This window comes from Nyctibius grandis, chromosome 32, assembly GCF_013368605.1.
Source record: "Nyctibius grandis isolate bNycGra1 chromosome 32, bNycGra1.pri, whole genome shotgun sequence".
NCBI lineage: Eukaryota > Metazoa > Chordata > Aves > Nyctibiiformes > Nyctibiidae > Nyctibius > Nyctibius grandis.
This window is the reverse complement of record NC_090689.1, coordinates 2,503,775-2,522,855: the sequence shown is the minus strand read 5'-3', so window position 1 is coordinate 2,522,855 and position 19,081 is coordinate 2,503,775. Positions and strand designations below refer to the sequence as shown.

The 19,081-nt window shown below is 41.4% G+C and overlaps 1 protein-coding gene across 2 annotated transcripts; it reads right to left on the bottom strand.

Moving 5' to 3' along the window:
• Positions 1-35: 35 nt before the first annotated feature.
• IWS1 (interacts with SUPT6H, CTD assembly factor 1) lies at positions 36-18,211 on the bottom strand. Of its 2 annotated transcripts, XM_068420994.1 has the most exons (15): positions 18,031-18,211; positions 17,200-17,315; positions 9,937-10,735; positions 9,148-9,340; positions 8,850-8,907; positions 8,397-8,497; positions 7,597-7,747; positions 5,970-6,052; positions 5,562-5,691; positions 4,295-4,412; positions 3,423-3,534; positions 3,188-3,244; positions 2,884-2,995; positions 2,120-2,280; positions 363-451 (listed from the first exon to the last, which is right to left on the bottom strand). In XM_068420994.1, exons 1-14 carry the CDS (start codon positions 18,062-18,064, stop codon positions 2,152-2,154), a joined length of 2,193 nt encoding a protein of 730 aa, XP_068277095.1. In that variant the 5' UTR covers positions 18,065-18,211; the 3' UTR covers positions 363-451; positions 2,120-2,151. The 2 variants fall into 2 exon arrangements, with proteins under 2 accessions (XP_068277093.1, XP_068277095.1); XM_068420992.1 differs by lacking the exon at positions 2,120-2,280 and having other exon boundaries at positions 36-451.
• Between the last annotated feature and the right edge of the window lie 870 nt (positions 18,212-19,081).

The window sequence follows — 19,081 nt, the reverse complement described above, 5'->3', positions numbered from 1 at the left end:
CACACATACATCTTCAGCAACCAACAGACAGCCCCCCAAAAAACAGAACATGTTTTATTGTCTAAAGCGTTGCAATACAACAAATACGTGATCTGTACAAAGGACACGACAGAGCAAGTTTAAATACAATCAGGAGAAAGAAGTGCCCATATTCACAGTCCTCGGACAACATCTGATACCAGAACCTGAACCAACAATTTAAAGATTCACTAAAAAAAAAAAAAAAACCCCAAACAAGTTATTAAAAAATTTAAAGGTCTCCAAAGAGTCTATGGGTGTATTGTCTTACAGCAGAGCTCGTGGGGTGTTCTGTGAAGGGTCACAACGGCATCTTATTGCCCTCAATGCTGATTTTCACTGCATGGGCCGATCTGCTTTTTTTCCTGATATCTGTGAATTTCCGCATCTGTTTGTCCAGCCGACTCACCCCTTTCTTAGAGGTCCCCTGGAACTTAAGAAATAAAACTAATAATTACCACTGAAAAAAAGCAGACGTCCCAAGAGGTTCAAGGGAAGCGATGGGTGCAAGGTTAGACCTGCCAGAGGGAGCTGAGGAAGCGGCTGGCTCCAGCTGGCTGTGTGTGTACGCCTGAGCGTTCTCTCCCTGCAAAGGGGGTAAAACGGGTCCCCCAAAATACTTATCACCTACGTGGAGGTAGTCACGCTCCAAACACCACACAGTAAAGCTCTCACATTACAGGCATTAATAACCGTGTTAGCTGTCCACACGCCGGCTGAATATACAGTTTGGAACAGTTTTGTATCTGTATGGGCTGGAGTTTAGTGTCAGACATACACCAGGCTACGGTGCCATACACACGGGCTTCCTGGGGGGAAGGATTTTTAGATACAAATCCACAGTAACTGAGGTGGATTGAGCTGATGTATCAATTCCAAACTGCTATTTATTCTAAAGGTCACCGATTAGTACTCATAAAGCAAGAGATTATTGGGAAAAAGCGGGTGTAGGGGGAGGCAAAAGAAATGCCGAAGCTGACCGTACACGTTATTAGAAGAGTTATTGCATTTCATATCTGTATTTTAACTGCAAATGACAGACCAAGATGACGCAGCAGTTATTTTGCACAGATTAAATACAGCGATTCTGTAAAGAAATGCCACTGAAGACAAACAGCAAGAACCTTCCAGTTCAGAGTCATTACTTCCTACAAAGCAATTTCCCCTAACTAGACAACAGAAACAATAAATGATGGAAACTTCACACCTTTAAAGTCTGGGAGAAACAGAGATATCCAGAATATGCTCCTTAACATCTGACAAAAAAATCTATTAGAAACTGAACCTCTTGTTCCCATCACTGAGGAAGGCGCTCCTGACCCACTGATTTTAAATAAACTTTATTCATAAAACTACTCACTAGTCATTGAAATTATATCTGGAACTTCACAGTGATTTTTAAAAAACTAAATATTTTTTAACAAATAAATATGAAGCTTAAACTGAACAGTTTTCTACCATTTGTGCTAGCCTCTTCCTGCCACTATTGCTCTGTGGCAGCCCTGCTCACAGAACTGAAATGCAGAGTAGAAATTATCAGAACATTTCCCACGTTGATGTATGTCATTGATTGATCTCCCTCCACCCCCCTTCACAGCAGGGGATTTGTCTCCCTCTGGTCTGCACAGGTCTCATTCTCTTGCCTCCTGTCAACCACCCCTGAAGTCTCACATCACTCAACTTCTTGAAAAAGTAGGTGTGAAAAATACCTTACACTTTGGACAAGTAAAACATCAGCCACAGCTGTCAGTACACAGTGACAGGAGGCCCTACACTAAGGGCTAAGAACTCCTGTCTGTCAGTTCAGGTAAACCTGGAGAACCAAATGATGTCAGAACCACATTCAAAGCACAGGTGGTGCACAGCTATTTTTGAGTACACCTGTCATTTGGGTACCCTGCAGCTGTCGAGGCAGGCAGCACGGCAAAATGTGCTCCAGCCTATTTTTCCTGTACAAGTTCCCTTTTAGGTCACAGTACAGACATGAGAGAACACGAGGAGTTCTCCACGTTTAAGTCAGGGTGTACACGCTCCTTTCCTGTATGTGCAAACTGCCAAGAGCTGAAGCACATGCACTGTTCACACCTCCCTTGAGGGATACCTCTCCAACTTGGGGAAGGCAGAGTGTCATGGCTACAGGGGCATCCTGTTGCCTTCAATGCTGAACTTGATGGCCCGATGCACTTTGCTGAGTCGTTTCTGTTCAGCAAACCGTCTCTTGTGTTTTTCCAAGCGACTAATACCTCTCTTAATAGTCCCGGGCTAGAAACAATATCTCAATTAATGCACAGAAGGAGAGATAACAGCAGAAAGCACAGTAATTACTACTTCTTCCATTTACACATGTTCTACCATGTACTCTGCTTGTAAATTAAACTGTACAAGGTAGGTGGATGAACCAAATAAAGCAAGGCAAAGGCCTCTACTGAAGCTGTTAACGTTTACCAAAACCTCAAAGTTTTCCCAAACTGGAATATTATCAGAAGAACATGACAGAAAAACTGGGAGAGGTATAAAAATATCAGTGACACGCTTATTGAATTGCAGCTTTAGTTCAAAATGCTTTAAAATAAAGAGGCCCATAATCAGATTCTCACCCTAGAGAGAAACTCTAGAACAGTTAACATGAAAATCTTTTTGGTTAGAGAAGCAACGATACCTGAGTGGAAGTATTTGATGAGCTTAAACCAGCCCACTTGGTAGCAGAACTTACTGTCTACTCAAATGAGAAGAGGCCCTTAAAAGCACTACTGTATTGTGCAGTAACCACGGCAATGAGGTGACAGACTCCCAGTCTTAACCAGAGACAGCTTCGGTACAGAGTCACTGGGAGAGGCTAAGCTATCCCCGCAGCGCAGGGCTTACCCTGGAGGACTCCATCTCCACATTCCACTTGGGCCTGACCACATAGTCCTTGTTGGAGGGCATTGGCACCCTCGCACGGGCACAGAACCCGGGGTCTCCGGGTCTAAGAGCCCTGCAGAAAAAAAGATGTGACTGCTAGAGACAAATCTTATACAGAAAGAAGTACAAGCAATATAGCGTGTTCTACCTCTGAAACGCACTGCGTAACTGCTGCCTCTGAAACCTCAAAACAAATTTCATGTTGTTACTACCATTGAAATACCTTTTTCTACACAAAATTAAAAAAAAAAAATATGCAACCTACTTTTCCTCTCCAGTTAACACTTTCTCCAGATCCCTGCGGGGAGTCTGACCACCACAGCTGCAAGAAAAATAAAATTTTATAGGCATCCATACACAAAGATAGTAATTTTCAAAGACAGTCAAGTGTAGTAAAAGAAAAGAGAGGTCGGACTCATCCTTTTATTAACACACCACTTTGTTTTTGTTGATGGATTCTTAGAGAGAAAGGATTTCATGTTCCTGCCTGCTACTCCTACCTGCTCAATCTCCTTCGCTGAGGCATCTGTTCCAAATCTCTCTGTTCCCTCTCTTCTCTTGTCATGCCTTTGTAGTTTGAGGTAAGGCCAAAGATGGGTCGAGACCATTCATCTATTAAAAAAAATAAAAAAATAAAATTGGTTAACGAATGCTATGCCTCTGAAGTTTATCTTCAAACCATTTTGGTGACCAAATACAGCTTTCAAAGTCTATAGCAAGTACTTATGCTTCTTTTCAACCAAACAAATGATTTTTGAGCGCTTAATATTTCAGGGAAGTCCAGTTTTGTGGACAGTAAGAAAGAGCTTTCATCCATAAAGTCTCTTGCTGTTGCCTGCTCTTTTAGTATCTCTCTCAGCTCTCAGAATACTTAGTGCCAGGAGCTCCTGCATGCCACAGCAAATGCCATTTTAGAAATATGCAAAATAGTTCCTAAAGAACATAAGTCTATAATCAGTTTGCAGTCATTCAGGATGGAGTGCACTACACAGACTACAGCTGTTGAAGAAGTCAACTTTTTAGTCATCCAAGATCTCTCTAAAATCCGTGGAATAAAGAGTCTTCTGGCAGCACCTTCCTGCCTTCGCAGCATGTATGTGAGGTGTGGACAACTAGCCAAGAGAGAATCTGGGCAAAATAAATGCCAGCCTCTGGTTTAGAACAAGAGTGAAAAAAACAGGAAAAGGTGCACGCAGAAGTTAATGTAACAGCATTAAAGAGCTCTACAAACAAAGTGATGAAACAGAGTAGTGAGATTCCTACATTGCAGAATTAATTCTACTACAGATGATAGCAACATTGTTTTTTCTGATGCAGAAATTAAATGATGAGTGAAATCTCACTGATGCAAGGCAAAGGGAGGTTTACATACTGATTAGCTTCCCTGCCATATCCTTGTTAGGTCTCGACTCTTTGGGGTGTTTGTAGAGGTACATCACAGCTCGTCCAATGCCACTGTGCTTCAGGGTCTCTTGGCTCACACTGGGCAGCTGCAGGATAAAGGAAAAGTCAGAAAACAGCAAGAAATGGTGTCTGCACATTAATGGTGTCATTGAACTTTGCAAGAAGACCAAAACCCACCTTCACAATAAGCTTGAAAAAAACAAGTATTTTTTGTTGTCCCACTAAGAATTGGCTCAAATATCAAACACCAAAACCTAGATATTTGCCTTAACACTTTTATACACAAAATTAAGTAAGTTTCCAGAACTATTTATTCCAAATGCTCTTTTGCTTATATTACCCAAGAATTGAGTTACTGCCTTCAAAGCTTTCATTTTATACAGATAAAAACTTAACGTGGCAAAAGGATTCAAATAATCAGCTTAACTACAAATGCTAGAAGTCTGCCTTGAGTATGATGGGCTCCCCGGTGCACTGCACACTTTAATAGTCCAGAAAAGAGAAGGGACACCAGAGAGGAAAAGCTCAGGGACACATAGCAAATGACTCTTCATTAAACTTTGCATATAAACCTGAAACAGGCAGGCAGAGCCAAATAATCTAAATTCAGGCAGAACTCTTGCAAATTCTTAGGAAGGAGAACTACTTCTAGAGCTTCAGTCAAATAAAGCCAGCTAGTGGTGCTGCAAGAAAAATTTCACTTCTGCTTCACCATCAAGACTATGCCACACTTACTTTATGAACGCATCAAAGACAAATTACAGTGATCAATCACAGTGTATGAGCCGCTGAGAACGAGGGAAGAGAAGTGACTAAGCAGTTTAGATTTATCAAGAATCTAGAAATACCGTAGCACGTAACTCCCTGAGAGAGGGTGGAGAACTTCATCTCTGTAGTTCACCTGAGACTCTCCGAACCATCTTCTGGCCTGCTGCTAGCAGAGCTATTCACTTCCTTGTGAACATGAGCAAAATTTTTGGAACAACAATTAAATGCCTGAAGTTCCCTAGCCAACTTTGGTTCAGCTAGACAGCATGTCTACAATGTAAGACTCATTAAAATGATGCAACTGTTATACAAACATCTACTCTGCAGTTTGCTTCCTTGTGTATTTCACTGCACAGTCCGTTGGTAGCAGCTGCAGTACATTTATCACCAAACATTTCCCTAAAGCACATGACTGTAAAACCATGGAGAAACCACGAATCAAATATGATTAAAAGTCAGTTTCAAACCTCTTGCAGGATCTTCAGAAGCTCCTCTCGTATCTTCAGTGCTGGCAGACTTCGGTCTGGAAGAGGAGAAAGCCACTCTTTGATGGCAGACATAACACCACTGTCGATGAAAGTTTCTTTGAGGTCCTGCCTAGAAAGTTTAAAGCAAAGAGAAGCCACAATACATCAAACTCTTAAGATGTGACGTTCCTTCAGCGCAATAGTGCATTTGAGTTTGTTTCATGTTAATTTAACAGGTAAAACTGCATAGAATTTTAGGTTTTTGAGGTCACCTAGCTCCAGCACTTACTTGGCAGAAAAAACAGTGTTTCACTGCATACTCAGGACAACTGTAATGTCACTCCATGAAATCTACCAAATTCCCAGTATTCCCCAAGATGGTTATTAAGTGGGAGAATGACAACTCACTTTTTAAGATGCATAACTACAGTTGGTAGCAAAGTTAATTTCTTTAGTGCTGGTTTCTTTTGTGTATTCAGCTGTCGATCCTCCTGTAGGGAGTTAAAAGAATCAGTGCAGGTTAATCAAAAGAAGAAACTGGCATCCTTTACAACATCTACTGGAAAAACATCAGTCTATTAAACGAGAAGTGCAACTCTGGCAGGATTACACTAACTTTGTACCCTGCTCCATCTTCCTACGGCCCCAAAACGCATTATATGATGACTTCTCTTAAAAAAGGGTCCCCACCTTAGTCAACATTTTCCTTAAAAGCATCACATTAGGAGATTCCCCCTAAAATTACTTTCACACACACACACTTCATTATTTAGGTTGATTGCAATATACTGGAGGTCTGCAGAGTCCTCCATGCTAGCTATGCACAGATAACCAAGAAACTTTGTTAGTAAAATCACACCTGAACAACAGAAAAATAGCAAATCAAAACAACAGGAAGTGAGAAAACGTATATTCACTTCGGCTAAGAATGTAACTGGATAACCTAGAGGTTTAGGATGAGCATGGTGCAAGTAACTAAGAACACACAAATGTGCATGATGTTTTTCCACTCATCTTTATCCACTGAAGGCTCTTTCTGCACAATGTTTTTTTATTGCAAGGCAGGAGATTCTTCTAATACCCTTCTTCCCCTCTTCATACCCCAGAGTGGTTTGTGCCTAGAGAACTAAAGACACTACAATACTGGAGAGCTCAGCTCTTCCTTCTCTCCAGCATTTCAACCTTTCTAGCTTCATTTGAAATATTCACCTATCATCTTGTCCAAGAATGACTTTCTTGTCAAGACCAAGAAAGTCTCAGTTGTGTCCCAGATCGCTATCTCACTCTCCCCTTCCTCCACAAACACATGATCCATCTTATCTTGTTCTCAGGAAGATTCTTTTGTTGTTATTTGTAAGATTCCTCTTTCTAAAGTTCTGCATATTCCCCCCAATTGGTTTTAATGAGTTTCGCAGTGCTGTTTGTTAATTTGATTGCTACTTACTCCAACAAAACTACAACCACAACAGAAGATACCTGACAAAGGCAAGACCCCAATAAACCTTGCACAGTAACTTATGAAACACGACTCCTGAAAATGGCAGTCTGACAAGGCAGAACTTCCCAGAATTCTGTTGCTCTACCATCATTTACCACAGTACTGTCATTCCAACAGTTTAGAAAAGGGCTCTTCCCAGGAATAAACACCAAAGTACTACAAATGCTAGTAATTGTATAATGAAATTAAAACACAGTCCCTCTTTCAGTGTTTGATATACTTATTTATGTAGTCTATGCAACACATATGCATCTCTTTTTATAGGACAGTTGATCTCAGCTGATCAAAGTTTAGCAGGTTAACTAATTTTAATCTTTAAAATGGATAAATATTTTCTCAAAATTTCAACAGAAGAAATATTTTAATTCAGAATAGTAAAATACCACTTAAACAGTTATTTAGATATTGGAAGCTTTCTGTAGCAGACAAATTACTCCTCCCAAGTACCTGCCAGATTTCTGTATTTTACCGATGACAAGATTTTTCCCACAGAATGGAACTGGATTTTAAGGTGTCTTTGGAGCCTAGAAAACTCACCTCAGCAGCTTCATTCATCTTCACAATCATTGCACTGACCACATCATCTGCATCACTAATAAAAGTTCCACCATCACGGTTTCGTCTACGCTTGCCACTCATGCTCTTCTTCCGTTGCAGCATCATGTCAAAATCTGACATGAAGTCCATACTGAAATGCAAGAAGAGTTTGCTGATGGTCAGGAGAGGGCTGATCTTACTGTCTTTGTACGAAGTAATTTTGTATTTCTGTAGCATAACCTTTAAAAAATTCTCCAATAAATCTACAAGCATTACGTCTCAGTGTCTCTTGAAGATAATTAGCTATCCTCAGTATACAAACTGGGAAACTAGCAAAGGGTTTCAGTGGCTCAGAGATGCTCTCAGAAGTCTGCAAGACCTGGCTGAAATAGCTAACGACATGCACACATGTAATAGCCAGGGTTCAAACTGTGCTAAAGCTGTCACTGAAGCTAACGAAGATTGAGCTTAGATCAGCAGAGAAACACACCCGTGACTTCACTGCTGAACTGCTAGAAGTAGATGGTGGTTTGATTAGATACTCACTTCACTCATGAAATACTTCAACCATGAAATACTGTTCTCTGAAGCAGCAGCACAGGTAATTGCCACGGACTGCCAAGTGACCGAACTGTGCAAGCAGAGAGCACCTTCTGTCATCGTTTATGAGAACACACTTTCTGTAGAAACACAGTCCCATGCCTTTCTAAAGTAAGAACTCTAGCCAGTCTTTGGAGGAGCTCTTTCACTAAAATCTTGCATTTGCTATTAACAAAGGAGTATGTGACACATTGACTTACTGCTTCCCCCTTTTGATGTTGTCATCAGAGTCCGATTCATCTGCTGTCTCCTTCATGTCTGCGTCGCCTTTCTCTTCCTCCAAATCTTCCTGGTTGAAACCCTGATGGGTAAATACAGCATAAATCAGTGTATGGATTAAGACTGAGCATCTATTCAGGCACCTGACACTGATACACCAAAAGCAGAGGATCAGTGTCAGGTGCAGATAAATCTGCAGAGGATCTAGAAAAAAGAGGAACAAAGGCTTCCTAACTCCAGCTGTGACTTTCACACCAATAACTCTCCCAATAGAAGAGCTGTAAACCCAAAGACTACGTCAGCAGATACAAAGCTTCCCTCCTGATACAGCACATCCCTGAACATGAGTTCAAACCCAAAGAGTCATTCTGGAGTACCTTCCCATGAAGATTAGACCTAGCAAGTGAACAAGAGACATCCACAATAACACTTACTGTAAATTCTTCTTCTTCCTCATCACCAGATTCTCCAAATATATCTGCTATCAGGTTCCTGTGAAGGAAACAGTAACGTTTATCTATTTAGACTGGAACAGTGAGAAGTGCATTTTCTGCAAAATTTCTAATGACTGTGTGGAGATCCACCTTTCATTCTGCCGCCTACACACCTTCCTCTTCACACCACCAATGAAGGTGGACAATCATTCTCTTGGTGGGATTCATCCATTCTCTATTCACAACCAGTTTCACTATCTGCAACCCTGAAGGAATCAATATTCCCAGAAGCACTTACTCTTGTTCATTTCCAGATTCACTGTCACTGCCAAACAGATCTTTCTCTTCTTTTTTCTTCCCAGCATTCTCTTTCCTTTCTTCTTCTTCCTCACTATCTGATACAATATTTTTCTTCCTTTTGTCAGATTTCTCTGAAGCAGCATCACTATCTGATTCTTCAACATCAGAAAGGATTCGGACTTTTTTTGCAGCTGCCAACAGAAAGGAGCATTACTACATGTCCTAGTAACAGAGGTGACAACTGGTACTCTCAAGAAACTATTCTCTCAAATTCGATTTGGACAAGAGGGAAGCTGACTAGCCTTCCTACACAAAATCACTGCAATGGTTTAAAAAACTGATCCATTCTAAAATCTGTTTTATTCAATCAGTAACTGAAGCTTCCACACACCACATCTATCTATAAAAACTTGTCATTTCAAAACTGACTCTCACCCCCAGTACAGGAAAAAAAAAAAAAAAGGAAAAAACGACTAGAGAAATAACAAAGTAGGGAATTGACTAACAGAAATAATCAACACAACAGAAGCCAGTATAAAGCAAGATCACTGCAGTCTTCTCTTTTACTTCTGTTAGACCTACTTATTACTCAAAAGTATTAAATATACATTCACACAGAAATGCAGTTAGAACAGCCACCTCTACAAATGCAGTTGTGCTCTGAAAACAAATTTGCTTTATGGTTTCATATTCATCTTAGATGCCTGCTTCACATAACAACAATGATTTAACCCTAACCCTGCTGCTTGTCACATCACATTTTTATTTTCACACTATAGTTCCTTACGTGTTTTCTCATTGTCATCCTCACTATCAGAAAGAACAGCTGTTTTCCTCTTCACTGTCTTCTCCTCCTCTTTCTCTTCTTCATCACTGTCCGATATTTTTCGTCTCTTAGGAGCTTCCTCTTCATCACTTTCCGATATTTTTCGTCTCTTAGGAGCTTCCTCTTCATCACTTTCCGGTATTTTTCGTCTCTTAGGAGCTTCCTCTTCACTGTCAGAGCCCTGAAATCCTTCCCTTACGTGTTCATTATCTGAATGATGAGAATCATTCTGCACCTCCTCCTTCCTGTCCTCCCCATCACTGTCCTCAGACTCTATTTCTTGTTTGTGTCTGGACACATCCTCGCTCTCCGAGTCGCTCGCCGGCTGTTTGCGCAGTTCCTCGCTCTCCGAGTCACTCGCTGGCTGCTTGTGGAGCTCCTCGCTCTCCGAGTCGCTGGCCGGCTGCTTGTGGAGCTCCTCACTCTCCGAGTCGCTGGCCGGCTGCTTGTGTGATTCCTCATTTTCAAAGTCACTACTGTGATCCCTGTGAGGTTCTCCATTTTCAGAGTCACTTGCTCGATGATTTAAGGCATCTTCATTTTCAGAGTCACTTAAATGCCGATTTGGATGGTCCTCAGTATCAGAATCACTGTCTTTCCCTCCATGAGCTGCTTCGTTGTCTGAATCACTTGCATTGTGATTAGGAGGCTCCTCATTATCTGAGTCACTGTCTTTTTGCCTTGGAATATCTTCATTTTCAGAGTCTGTCATATGAGGCTCTCCCATTTGCCCCTCATCTTCTCCATCACTGTGTTCATTCTAAAAGAGAAAAATAATGTCAGGCAACTAAGCAGAAAAAAACGTAAAAAGGAAACAAAAAAACATTCTGAATTTTTGCTTGTCCTTCCTCCAATCTGATTACCCGAAGTACTGCAAACTGAAATACTTTTTACAATTATTAGACAATTTGCATCAAAGGACTACCAAAACTTCGGATCAAGAAAAATATTAAGAGATCAATGGAAGTCTGTCCACCCTGCAGCTCAATCATATTTTGGAAATGGTAAGAGAATTTAAAAAACACACAAATAAACATGTCTAAGAAGGATCCAGTTCCTCAAGGGTAAATGCTTAGTGCTTTTATTTAAAAAAGTCAGGCTTTCCAAGTGGTTTAGTCCAAATCCCCAGTAATAAGGCAAGAAACAGCATCTTGCACTTGTCAGGTTCTTTTTCTTAAGATCCCTACAAAAAACATCTGGTTTTTGTATGAAATACATTTCACTGAAACAGCACATGCATTACTTTCCAAGTGAAGCTCAAAAGAGCTTGTGCCCTTTCCTCCTTTGCCAAGGAAACTGATTTAAGAACACAGCAGGACCAAAAGCCTACCAAAAAACAGGAATAAAGTTTTAGTCCTTTCAGAGTATTATTATTAACAAGTTTTGAGTTTGAACGCGCAAGAATGTAAGAACAGATTCAACGCTTCTCTCCCTTAAGCTGACAGCTCCCGTGCCTGTCCACACACCTGAGATAACCTATGCATAAATACACCGATCTTCTTAAAACTTTAGAACTGAAACACAATCCTTTATGTCGTCTTCTACACGTGAAAAAATACTGAGCCACACGTTCCATTTTTGGAAAAAACAAACAAGCCACCTGTCAATATCACTACTTACAACATCTTGTTTTATCTTTCCTACAACATCTAATTTCTACTTGGGGAAAAAAAAAATAGTCTCAATTGCATTTACCCGAAAAAACAAAATTAGACTCTCACACACCCATTTCACTAACTCTGTACACCTCTCACAGTCACTGTCACAATAATCCCGTTTTCAACTGAAATGAACAATACTGTAATACTTTTCTACATACTCAACTCCACTCTTCAGCCACGGTTTCCTCAGGGGTGATTTTGTCTCAGCTGTAGACTCCTTCCACTAGCATATCTGCAAACTGAGTATTTATTGTCCCAGGAGATACTTTAAGACCTGTATGTCCTGGAGCTTCCACATCTTTTTTTGTCAGCAATTTAACTTCCTTGGAAAGACAGGCTTTCTATCTATTTTTCTTTTCTATAGTCATTCTACTCCCACTTTCAGAGCCATACAAAATAATGCACGTCTACCTACCCTACACCTACAACAAACAATACTATTAATCTTTAAAATGTATGATTAAGAAGGAATTTTAAATAACATTAATTATAATTGCTTTTAGGAACTACTCCCTCCAGAATTATACTAAGTGGTAAATAATATTGCTTTTTAGATTTTGGACCTTCGGCAGTTATTCCCTTTGGTAGCACTCGATAAAATAATAACTTCTAGATTGCTGCAGAATCATTAACAGAAAGTCACTGCACAACAGAAAAAAAATCAGGACTATTAATTTTGAAACATGCACTTCAAATACAACTTCACTATTTTCATGTTGCTTAATGCTAGTGACAAAACAGCTGCTGTGATAACCTGAGTGAGTAGTCTTCTCTCTGCTGCTCATCCCTGTCTCTACAGCAATGCTAGTCTTTTGTATCGTGCTGGTGGTATTATTCAGTATTTCCCATTTCTCCTTACAGAAAGGAAACACGGTTCTGTTAAAACCTGAATTTGGAATTTTAAAGAATTAAATATGAAGATTAAGAAGTTACAGAATTGAGGAAGCACCGCTGAGGAAGACCATACGCACACTTGACTGCTCTCAGCTTGTTATGGGATTTTATTTACTTTTTTTCTTTCTTACCAAAAAATTAAGTCAATTGCCCTCTCCTGCCCACATATACATGTTGTTAGTTTATGTGATGTATTTTCTCTGACTATATTATTTAAGATTAAAGAAAACTGCAGCTGCAAACAGAAAGGGAAACACTGATTTTACGGCAGTGTTACAGGTAAGGTCACTGAGAAGTACTGAAATGCAGAGGTCTACACTGAAATTGATGTTTATAATAACAGAAATTCTTTAATCCTTATTTTCCTACCACTGAATTTTTGGTGGGTTTGTCTGTCTTCTCTAGATTTCAGATGGCTAACGCTGAATAGGTACTGATAATTATGTCAGCAATAATAAGGAGTTTTGCTAAACAAAACTAAGAAAAATAATATAAATACTCCTGTTCAAACTATTAGGCTCATCACCTTCCAGACTGCCAGTCTAGAAAGTCATCGGTGAACAAGTAAACAAAACTAAAAAACAACTGGAATCCATAATGATTCTTAAATGTTTCTAAGGTCAGAAGTGTGGCTGCAGGTTATACATCCACCTATTCAGAATATATTACTAAATTACAAGGAACTTCCTACGCAAAATACTTGGTAAGGAGTCATTACAGTTACACAGCATTATTGCTGCAGCACTTTACAATATATTGAATCTCTAATCTGTTACTGCGAACTGACAATCAGTCTTGAGAACGAAGATGTTTGGGGAGGGAGAGTAGATATGCATCCTAATTAGCTCCCACTGTGATTACAGAGTGCTCTGCACCACAGAACCCCAGCTGTTCCAGCAGCTGAACTCTGTGACACAATCACCTACAGAAGAGCCACTTAGACAATATAGGTGCCCCTACACAGACTGGGCAGACAGGCACTACCTACTCTAGCCCTGAGTCTGGAAAGCTCAACCAGAGCTAACCCCAAGAGCACACAGTTATATCAACCAAGTCAGTTAGCGCAGCACAGGTGATGCACATTACCTCACGCTCAGCACATTAACCTAACTGAGCATCTTCTAAAGCAGAGCTGAGACAGACCTGACTCGCTCAGAGCCTACACAGAACAGACAGGCATTGTCCACAGCCATCAGTACAAAGGTCTTCTGAACACAATTAATGAATCGCTGAATATTTTGGAATATACTTGATACAAAAAGTGCACGCAACTCTACAGCAAGATGACTAAACTGCAGGATAGTCTCCCCTCTACCCCCCTTTTTTTTTTACTAGTTCGTCTCTAAAAAGATGTTTTCAAATAAATCCGTATGTAATTTTGGAGTTTTCTACTTTTCCTTTTCCAAATACTTAATTAAAAGATCAGACATCCTCAAAAACAAGTAGGTCTCAGGTAAATGCTACTGCATTTTTCTCTAATTCCTTTGCTTTCTTTTCTTCCTCCTCTTTATCTATAAACATTTTAATTGAGATGTCCTTAATTTTTTTTAACTGAAAGAATTCTATAACATGAGGCTTTAGTACAGTATAAAACAAGGAATACATCAAAATCAAATTTACAGTGTTATCCTTCTACATAAAAATTTCAGTTAGCAAGTTTATTGGATCAACATGCAGCCACTTTTAAGAGGTATTACTTTGATAATTTAGTAAGTTCAATAAAATTGACCCATCCACTACAATCTCATGAATGACAATTGTTAAACTAAGGCATATGTAACCATCACAGGCAGATCAGCAAGTTTCTCTTTTTTCAGAAATGTAAGATGTTTCTATATGTTTGGTAACAGTCACAGTCAAACCATAATTCATGAAGACAGCAGCGACTTGGTGAAAGTGTAAACATCTAAGTCATTAAAGATTTCCATATGATCCTGACTTGCACAAACACTGTAAACATGATTTCATATTCATTACTGTACTAAAACTATGTGTTATCTAATTCTAGTTGTCTAAAGCAGAATCGGTAAGGACATCAAGGAGAACATTTATAGATAAAGTGGGACTGGGGGAAGGAAAGCCAGAAAAGAATTGTGGAAAAGAAAAACCCACATACCTGAGACCTACATAAGTAATTCCTCAGGATTCCCCTTTTCTTTAAAGTTAAGAACCTGAAAAAAAAGTTTGAAAGTTTAAAACTTCAGTTCTTTACATCTGAGTTCTAAATTAGAGACGAAATAGTAATTAAATAGACTTAACTGATTAGGCTGTCTCAAAGGTTTTATTACCTTTGAGTGTCATTCCTCCCACATATTCCTAAAGATGAAGGAAATAAGAGGATAAGAAAATATTTAGGGTAAATAATACGATAAGCCACTGAAAGCTACTCCTTTCAGAGAGAACTGCTCCACATTATTGCATTTTGAGTTGCATTCTGAATTTGATGTAGGAAACCTAAGAATATAAGACTTCATAACAAAACACCAAATGTTTATGATTTGAACCGAATCAAATAAAGCACTAAGGCTTGAAGGTTCGCATTTACTATTGGACAGAAAGGTGGTTTAGTTCATTTTTTTCTTTTTTTTTTTTTAAATGGACTTTCTGAAGTATTTTGCCTACAGAGGAATATTCAACAGCCATCACAGAACAAAGCCCTTAAAATAATGCAGGCACATGAAGAGAATCAGTTAACAACAGGTCCTAGTACTTCCTGGTTATTTAAATCTGAAAAAGACACACTGAAGATGTAATAGTCAACTACCTGTTCTGTAGGCCAGATTGCCAACTACTTTGCCACAGCAAGTAAAATTAAAATCCCACAGGAGTACAGAAGAGTAAAAACAAACGACCAAGTTTCCATACACAGCAGAAAAAGCTTAATGTTATTGTAGCAGCAACATGACTCTTCATGCACTCATCACCATATTCCTCTTCATTAAAACAGAGGTACTAAATCCCTTAAGACAGTTATTTCTCCCATGCTGAAATACATATTTTCTCCCACACTGAAATCCTGATTGTCACAATAAGATACGCTGCCTTGCACCAAATCACTTCCTTCCATTGTAAATATCAACACCTTTTAAAAAAAAAAATTCCAAATCTGCTTTACACTCAAATTCAAATACATGGGAAGAACTTTCATTTTATACAAATATAAAATCTTCATCAGAGTTGAGCCTTTTGACACATCAGCCTGCTACAGTGTATCACATCAGGGATTTTAAGCGATTTTTAAAGTGTAGAACCACTGAAAACTCGGTCAGAGTCAATCCTGCTCTTTACACAAAATGCAACAAAATATGCAGAACAGAATGAAGTGGCTTTGAGCACAGTTTTTATGAGTATCAAAAAGTTCTCCATAACATAACTTTGCTGGCAGAAGACATGAGTTCACAGGCCAAAATTTTCCCTTCCTAGTAAGCCCTGATGTAATTCTATTTCAAGTCACAAAGAATTCCTCAAAATTAACTCCAAAACTGTCCTAGAAATCTAAAGGGAACCTTCACTTTTATCAGAATCTCTTTTCAACCAGAACAGTCAATCCACACGTTAAGTGACTCTCCCCCAAACACAACCCGGGATCAAAGCATTACCACCCTTTTTATGGTACAGGCTTCTCGAAGCAAGAACCTTTTCTGAGGAGGAACAGATCCCATTTAGGAACCTGTCTCCGTTCAGCTGGCACCCAGGACTAAACGATAACCAGCTGTTCTATCACCCAAGACCGTCCCCAGCTGAGAAAGGGAATTGGGAAAAGGAGGGAGACTCGTGGGTTAAAATTTAAACACATTTAATAACATAAGAAAACCAATATTGATGCTACTACAAAAGATACAAAATTATACTTAGCCCACAGAGTGGTGGCAAGTCCCTCCAGGGATAGCAATTGTTGAGAAGAGAGAAGGAGAAAGAGGGATGGAAGGGAAAGCAGAGCAAAGAGCCCCCCACCCATCCCCACAAGCTTTCCCATTTATAGGGAACGTGACGTTAATGTTATAGAACACACCTGAGGGCCAGCCTGGGGCAGCTGCCCTGGATTTAATTGCTAATGGCCTTGATCACCATTCCACAGCTGGCCACAAACTAAAACAAAATGTAACAGAAACTTGATTCTATAAATTTTATCCCCATAAAACCAGGACAGAGCCTTAACCTGCTCCTGCCCCACATGGAGACCTCCTCTTTTGTGAATGACAAGGTGAAAACACAGCACAAAACAGACCTGAGAGTCGACACTCACATCTGAGAGGAACGATGGAAGATGTGAGAGCATTTATTCCTTGGTAAGGAAATCTATTCCTCCATAACCTGCGGTTTTACATTACTGTGCAGAATTTGAGGTAAAATTCCAAATTCCTCATAATCCATTCCTTAGAATTTCAAACCCAAAAAGTTTATCTTCTGGCAATTGAGTATAACATTATTAAACTTTTTCTAGTACAAAACAGTGAATGCTATTATAATAATTAAGCAAAAAAATAAAAAAGACCCTATCCTACGTATTGGTCAAGAGATTATCTGACACATTTCTTTCTGGAAGTAAAGTTTTGCCAGATGAGACCCTTAAGAACACATAAGTCATAGTTAAGTGAAAATGCCTCTTTAAACAAAAAAATCAATTCATAGAAGAGTAACCTTTATCTAGATAAAGTTCCAGTAGTACCTCTGAATGGTGTCCTACGCTTCCATTCTCAGATCCAGAATGCTGCTCGTTTCCTTCATCTTCAACATCAGATCCTGAATCTCGCTCGTCTTGCACTGGAGTAGCTCCACCATCATCTACTCCGAGGTTAAGAAAAGAAAAGTAAAACTCAGTGCAGTCATGGTGCCAAGCCTGACAGCACAATGCCCTCAGAGACACATGGTGTGAATTCTGGGGCTGTCCTATGCTGGGACAGGAGTTGGACTCGATGATCCTTGTGTGTCCCTTCCAACTCAGGACGTTCTACGATTCTATGAAAACTCAGTGCCATCTCCCAGTGTTTAACAGAGCACTGACAGCGATGATGAACAAGGAGCCCGGCGGTGCTACAATCAGGCTCCCGTTCTAACAGCGCACTAACACAGAAACGGAGGGTGTCTGCTGGGGAGGTCTGGAACAAACCCACCACAGCCACCCCCCCAAAAATGATCACAAAATAACGTGCCGCAGGCAGTGACTGACACACTAATCAAGACGCCGAACTAGCATCACGCCAGCGGACCCGGCCCGGCCGCACCGATGTCACCCAGACCCCGCGGAGCCGGCTGCTGACTACCGCCGGGGCGGGCCGGCCCGGCCCCGCGCACCCTCCGCGGAGCGGCCGCCGCACTGGGGGCCCGGTCATGACTCCGCTACGCGACACCCCGGTCAGTGCGAAGGGCCCCGGGAGCGGCCGCCAGGCGGACGGGGCAGGGCAGGGCAGGGCGATCCCCGCGGGCCCCGCCGTGCCCTGCACCCTCCCTCACAGGGCCCCGGGCGTCCCTCCTGCGGGGGACGCTCCCGCGCCGCTACCTGAGTGGTCCCCGCCGTAGTACTCGCTCTCCATGGCGGGGCACCGGCCCCGCCTCCCCGCCGAGGCCCCGAGGGCTGGCGGCGAGGCGAAGCCCCCAGCGCTGCGCTCGCCGCTAGTGCCCGCCGCCTCCGGGAGCCGCCGCCGCCGGCCGCTCACAGGCCCAAGATGGCGCCTCCCCTCCGAACGGCCGGCAACCGCCCCTGCGCGTGCGCGGCTAACGGCCGCCCCTTCCCCGCGCGCGCCTGCGGCGGCGGCTCTCGCGAGAGTTCGGGGGGGGCGGCGGGGCCGCCGGGGGCTGGGGGCAGGGAAGCAAACCCAGAAACAATCGTTTTCCCTCTCCTAGAACATTTTTTTTTCTAGAAAAGTTTGATTTGAGCTTGATAATTGACGTGCTGGGGAAACTGAAGGAGCCTTTGAGAAAAAAAGGCTATTTTTAAGCCCTTGCATCAACATGCATCAACAGCTGTAGAAGTGTAACACGGTTGTTATTTCAATAAAGAGGTTTCCTTATATGAGCCGTGTGGGAACTTCCATGACACTAAACCCCAGAAAATGTTCTTTGACAGCTTAAACCCACAGCCCAGAATCACACGGGAGTTACCCAACATCTCCCTTCAGCCGGTCAAAGGCACGTCTGGAAAAAATGCTTCCGACACTGATAAAGGATGGGAGATCACAGAATCACAGAATCAGCCAGGTTGGAAGAGACCTCTGGGATCATCGAGTCCAACCATTGCCCTGACACCACCATGGCAACTAGACCAGGGCACTAAGTGCCATGTCCAGCCTTTTCTTAAACACATCCAGAGATGGTGACTCCACCACCTCCCTGGGCAGCCCCTTCCAATGGCTAATGACCCTTGCTGAGAAGAAATTCTTCCTAATGTCCAACCTGAACCTCCCCGGTGAAGCTTGAGGCTGTGTCCTCTTGTCCTATCTCTCATTGCCTGGGAGAAGAGGCCGACTCCCACTGCACTACAACCTCCCTTCAGGTAGTTGTAGACTGCAATAAGGTCACCTCGGAGCCTCCTCTTCTCCAGGCTAAACACC